This window comes from Elaeis guineensis, chromosome 5 (genome assembly GCF_000442705.2).
Source record: "Elaeis guineensis isolate ETL-2024a chromosome 5, EG11, whole genome shotgun sequence".
NCBI lineage: Eukaryota > Viridiplantae > Streptophyta > Magnoliopsida > Arecales > Arecaceae > Elaeis > Elaeis guineensis.
In genome coordinates this window covers 8,483,956-8,490,110 of record NC_025997.2, presented here as the reverse complement: position 1 = coordinate 8,490,110, position 6,155 = coordinate 8,483,956, and the positions used below count along the sequence as shown (strand labels likewise).

Genomic DNA, 6,155 nt, shown 5'->3' with positions numbered 1-6,155 from the left:
TTAGAAGCACCTTGGAAGCTCCATCCATAATGATAAAAGGAACAAACAAATCATTCACAGCCACCCCTTTCTCTTTCCCTCTCTTCCGCATTAATTCCACCCAACGTCACCCTCTAAAAATCTTCGTCCATCCCTGGCTGCTGGGCCCACCATCTCGACATGGCAAATCCTAAACCTTTGATAATTTGATGGCATCCGTGATCTGACGTTTAGGGGTTCTATTTTTTTGCATGAAAGAAGGATCCACCTTCCATCATATGAATTCATTATTGGATCGTACAATAATCTCTTTGAGATCTGTACAAGATGCGAACTAATAGTCAATATTGCGAAAAAAGGTCGATCATTATTTTGCACCAAAGATTCGACTCAAACCTGAGTTGATCTCGTTAACCTCAGCCATGCATCACATTGCATGATGTTGATCGGCTCGAATGTAGTTGGTGAGTTAATTACCATCCTAGCTGAACCAAGGATAGGATCCACAGTACAGCTTATTAAGAAATCTTAGCCCCCTTAGTCACATCATTATATTATAAGGTTATAGTTGAATTTTAATCCAGGGGTGCATCTTTTCACCATTCCAAAAGTCAGAAACCCAGTCCCGCATGTGCTGAGTCCATAACTGTATTTTATGACCGGAGGGGTCCAAGACCTTTCTTTATAGCTTATTCCAGAAACACAAACCAAATCCAGCATTCATTTGCCTGAGGTGCTGGCTCCTTCCAAGTCTTCAAGTCCACCCTCCCCCTCCTCCTCCTCCTCCTCCTCCTCTCTCTCTCTCTCTCTCTCTCTCTGAGACAGAGATGCTTTCCAAAAGCTCAGATCTCCCCCAGGAGTCCCTTGAAATAAGGCAGGATGACAAGTTCTACACCAGGCTCCTCTCCAAGGAGAGCTCTATGGCCAACCCTTCCTTCAGGGTCTACTATGGGGTGGCCACTGGGTCTGTGCCTTTCTTGTGGGAGTCACGACCTGGGACACCAAAGAGCACCATCACCACCACCACCCTCCCTCCCCTCACCCCTCCACCCTCATACTACTCCAGCCCCAAGATCAAAAGCTCCAAGAAGTCCCCCAAGTCCAACTTCCTTCATACCATCCTCCCTAGGCTCACTCTGAGGAAGGCCCATGCACCGCCTTCGCCGTCTGTCTCGCTGTCATCCTCGTCGGTGTCATCTTCCTCCTCCTCCTTCTCTCCAACGGGCTTCACAGGCGCTCATCACCAGCGCCGGCGGTCATCAACCACGAGGTTTTCATTCTCCTCCCGGGGCGACGACGAGGACTCCGACGACGATGGGTCCCCCACCTCGACTTTGTGCTTCAGGATGCGGCATGCGGCCACCGGCAGGCTCAGGGGTTGCCACTCGGTCGTTACCATGAAAAAAGCATTGCTGTCGATCGTCGGTCATGGATCCAGCCAAGATACTGGTGCCTAGAGGCCTAAATCAACACTTTGTGTCCGGTTTGGGAGTGTGACATTTGTGCTAGTGTTCCTCATCTACCAAAGAAGAAGGAAAACGAAAATTGAGAATGTAATAGCTAGATATCAGGTCTCGTCTATGTTAAGAATAACATGGCTTCAGTTTATATCAGCATAGCTCATGCTCTCCCTTGCTTTCTCTACCACAGCCATCTTTATTCTTCTTCTTCTTCTGCTTTCCATTTTTTTTTTTTCTAATTTTAATATACCCTTTTTTTTTTATCATATATAATTTGAGATGGTGAAAATAGAGTTTGGTTTGATGGGTGTGTAAAGATGGCAGCTTCTGCATTGGTTTCCTCAGGTGATATGACATGGGTAGCATGAGAAGAAAGCAGAGATAAACGTGTCCTACTGTTGTTCGTGATAAGCACCGAGCTGTGTCAATGTAACCAATTTGTCCAATTAATAGAGTTACCATTATCCTCAAAATCCGTTATAGCTGGGCTTTATATACATTCTGTACATGCTATTTGTAAATAAGAAATTCAGACACAATTGGATACATAGAGATCTTCTCTTTCTTCGCTTGTTTTATCGTGGTATCAGAGCTGCTGAGCTTGGATCTGTCAGTGGATTGAGGTGTGATGTGGTAAGTGTTCTTGATATTATTGTTCAGTTCACACATTATTTTGGGCTAATGCATAAGCTGGCTCGTATATCAACATCAAGTGAGGAAAGATGGATGCAGCTTCCTTCCTAGTACTTAATTCGATTTGAATGGGTGTTGGAATCTCTCTCTCGTGATGAAGGAGAATATAGGGAGCAGGGCTGGAAAAAGAAAGAGGCCTGTCTTGCAGTAATTAAGTTAAAAAGAATCGAGGACCAACTCACTTAATGAGGCTGACCACCTGTTTCAATTTTTTAAGTGTCAAATGATGGGTTATTCTGTTCAGTAAAAAGTGACTCGAGTTCTATCAAAAAAAAAAAGGTGGCTCAATTTCTCTTTCTTTTCTTCACCCTGACCAAAAATCCGAACTACTAATTTTATGGGAAACCTAATCAAGTAGGATTTCGACTACCTGGGGCCAATAAACAAAGTGAAACACTTTCGATGGCATCCTTACCAAGTTTGGAATTATTAAAAGAAAGATAATTTGATAAGAGTATAGACTTCATTAGAGAGAGAATGGTTTTCTTTCTTCTTCTAAACGACGATCGAATAATTGAGTAATTTATATGATTTTAGTGCAAGGGAGAAATTTGGTCATTCAAATTCATGCACTATTTTGTGTAAAGTGTTATTTCGATCTCTAGGAAATGATACTTGGTATTCCGTGAATTGAAGAAGTTGGACTAATGGTTTGAAAGGGTTGGGTAAAGGGATTTGCAACTGTGTAAAATGTTTGCACCTTTGTAGCAATTCTCTAGTTAAAAAAAAAAAAAAGAACTCCATTATTATTTTTTCTTTTCTGAAAGGAAAAGGGAGGCCCTGCCACCCAAATTTATTAATGAGAATTACTTACAAGAGCAGAGAAGAATTACTTACAGGATTTAGATCTTCTGCAGTGAAATTGAAAGGTGATAAATGATCCTTGGCTTTTTCTGTAGTACTGTATATAGCACTGTCCGATAAATTATTTTGTCTTGTTTGTTATAATCCATTTCAAATGAAAGGGGTGTATTGAAGGATCTAACAGAAGGGTGCTAAATAGTCCAATGGTACGTCTTTTGGTGGTGTTTCAAGAGACTTATCACTGTTTCCTCCATTTTTTCGTGGGAGCGTTGCCTTCGTACGTTTTGTGGTCCATCAGTACATCAACAATAAAATTTCAACAAAATTAAAGGAGCAATGCCTTCTAGAAAGGAACATATACTCTTGAAAGATTCCAACTGCATCTCCCTAATTAGTGGACTATTTCATTGTTCATGGAAGCTTGATACAATCAAAGTGCAAGTAAAACCTTCATAAATTAACCGTAAACACACTAAAAGTCACTCAGTTCATGTTGAGCTTTCCAGCATCTTCTTTTCCTCTGAACTTAGAAGAAAACAAGGACATCTCACTTCATCATAGTGAACTTTATTATCAGCACTGTTTAAAATCTCACACATTTCATGTCCTCTATCTTTATGCCCTCATGTTTTCCTACATTTCCTATTACCTATCCTTCGCAAGATCCCGGAAAAGTTATCAAGAAATCTCATCTAGACCTCTAAGCTGTCTTTGGTTCAAGTCATAAATTAACTCAAAATCATTCATGCAGCAGTTCTTTTTAGGTTCACCCAAGGATCCTGTGGATATTAAATAGGAAAAAAAGAGTCCTTAAATTTGACCAACTTGGGGCTAAGGTCCATTGATTGGGGCAGCCTGGCTCAGTGGGCCAAGCAACCGACTTCGACTGAAGGAAGTTGGTAGGAAGGGTGCCCTACAATTTATTTCCCCACCATATATCTTTAAGATGAGATGGCCAACAAAAAAATGAAAAAAAAAAAGAAAAAAAAAAGACTACATTAATGAGTAAGAGTGGACCTGTAGTCACTGCAATGAGACAAACTTAATTAATATTTAGGACAAATATAAAGATATAAGATAGATATTAGAAAGAGATGTACATGTTTCAAGTTTCTTCCTAATTGATGATGCTAGCAAGTCCACATGGAAGGCCAACATTAGCCACAATATGTTATTGTTTTGAAATCCAACCAGGAGAAATAATATCAGGTCTGGAGCAGATATTGTGTCATGTGCCTTCTGAACATAAGTGATCAGAACAACAAAGACGCCGCTTTAAAAAAGACCTGTAGTATCTGTAGTTGGCAGTTGGGTAGAGTATACGCGTCAGTGTAACTCTAATTTCAATAGGTACATTGATAAATGTAGGCCCCCTGGTTAACCAGGGGTGTAGGTGGTGTATTGATCAACGTAGGTCCAAGATGGGAGTATTTTAATCCTCTCGTTGAGGGTGATTTTGGATCCCATCAAGTATACGTTTTGGACTGTATCAGTTGCAGGACCCAAGTTGGATTCAGTATGATTTCAGGACTGATAACTAGGGGAAGGCATAATCTCTCTCTCCTTTTGAAAATCTCTCTTCATTTCAGTCAATTTTCAAAATTCTACCTGGGCCAAGGAGAAAAAAAAAAAATCCTTGCATTTAATGTTAGATTGGAATGTTTCCATCTAGATCTTAAAAATGATAATGTGACAGTTTATTCTCCAGCTGGGACCACAGGATGACAGTCACAAGCAATCATTAAAGTTGAAAAGCCGATTAAAATCTTTGCCACAGGATCAGATTTGAGATAAAAGCTGAAATTTAGGATCAACTCAGATAATTAATACTGTAGAAAGTAGTCTCAGTAGGAACAACATGTTGAGTTTTTGATAGGATTTAGTTTTAAACAAAAAGAAACAACAAACCGATATGTGAATACATAAGCACAAAAAACAAGAGAAACAAATATGGGGGATGCTACTGTGTTTACATATACAAGCAATAATAATTCAACCATGCAGAGTAGAAACAATATGATATGATATTCTCAAAACGGCTAGCTTGTGACAATATATTAGAATATTGCTTTTTCAAGGTATCTCGTTGTGACATTCTTAACAGCGCAAGGATCTAGAACACAATGGCAGGCAGCTGTTCCAGGGGCTTATTCAAGGTGAAATTTTAAGATATAGTTATACTCCAACAGTATTCTTGTATAGAAATTCCTGCAATGGATGATATAACATGCTCACCTATCTACTTACCTTGCTATGCCTCCTTTTAGGTATGATTTATTAAATAATCATCTGCTGCTTTAAGTGTTGCATTCTATAAGGAAGGCAGCTCATAAATGTGCATCACATATACCTATAATTTCTCACTTAATCATCTAACTACTATTCCTGAAATAAAATAATAAACACAAAAGTTACTGAAATACTTGCTCCATCATGTGTCATCTCATACTTTGACATAGGCATGTGATCTACATTCACTATTTGATAATTAGCCCAAACATACCACACTTACCAAAGGGTGCACATTCCCTAACCACCAAATTGTCTTGATCTTTTTTTCTTTTTTTTTTTTTTATAATCTTTATGCCTGCAGATGTGGACAACCTTCTACACTTGAAACGAGATATCCCCTATCTTTGATACTCAAATTGTCCCCTTACCAAGATAAGCTTTAGCATGGAGGATTTGCTCGGGAGCATCCTCTTTGCTTTTAACCTTTACACAGCATGACTAAAGGCTTCATCCAATATTGTCTATAGTTACAGTGAAGTGTGACAAGTTGAAAAAGTTTGAAATAATTAAATTTAGTCACAACAATGACATAGCTTCCACCAAAAAGATTGAGTAAATTTAAATAAAATGAGAGAAAATCAGTGGGCAACATGGCTTATTGTGTGAGACACAATTTGCAAGAAATGTCTTTTTCGATTTTTCCACCCCATTTACTGACTTACCCTTCACTCCTAGGTTGCTACATCATTTTCATGACCTAACTTCTGCCCAAACAAACTCTTAAGCTGATCCACATAAGATAACTTGCCAATTTTGAAATCTTGAGCATGTTTCTTTCTTTCTTTTCTTTTCTTTTCTTTTCTTTCTTTTTTGTTTGTTTAAGTGGGCTACAGAGTGGGTGACCGGAAGAAGAATACGCCAAGGGCAATCTTCCCCACTTTTGACTCAAAGAAGCTTCCACTGGGGAATCGTTATGGTTTGTTTCTT

At 39.2% G+C, this 6,155-nt stretch overlaps 1 protein-coding gene across 1 annotated transcript; it reads left to right on the top strand.

The window, feature by feature from the left end:
* Positions 1 to 685: 685 nt before the first annotated feature.
* Positions 686 to 1,997, top strand: LOC105044792 (uncharacterized). The gene has a single exon (XM_010922801.4). The coding sequence runs from the start codon at positions 807 to 809 to the stop codon at positions 1,434 to 1,436; it is 630 nt and encodes a 209-aa protein (XP_010921103.1). The 5' UTR covers positions 686 to 806; the 3' UTR covers positions 1,437 to 1,997.
* The last annotated feature ends 4,158 nt before the right edge of the window (positions 1,998 to 6,155 follow it).

Coding starts and splice junctions, on each gene's coding strand:
- LOC105044792 (XM_010922801.4), top strand. CDS start 807: ATGCTTTCCAAAAGCTCAGATCTCCCCCAGGAGTCCCTTGAAATAAGG.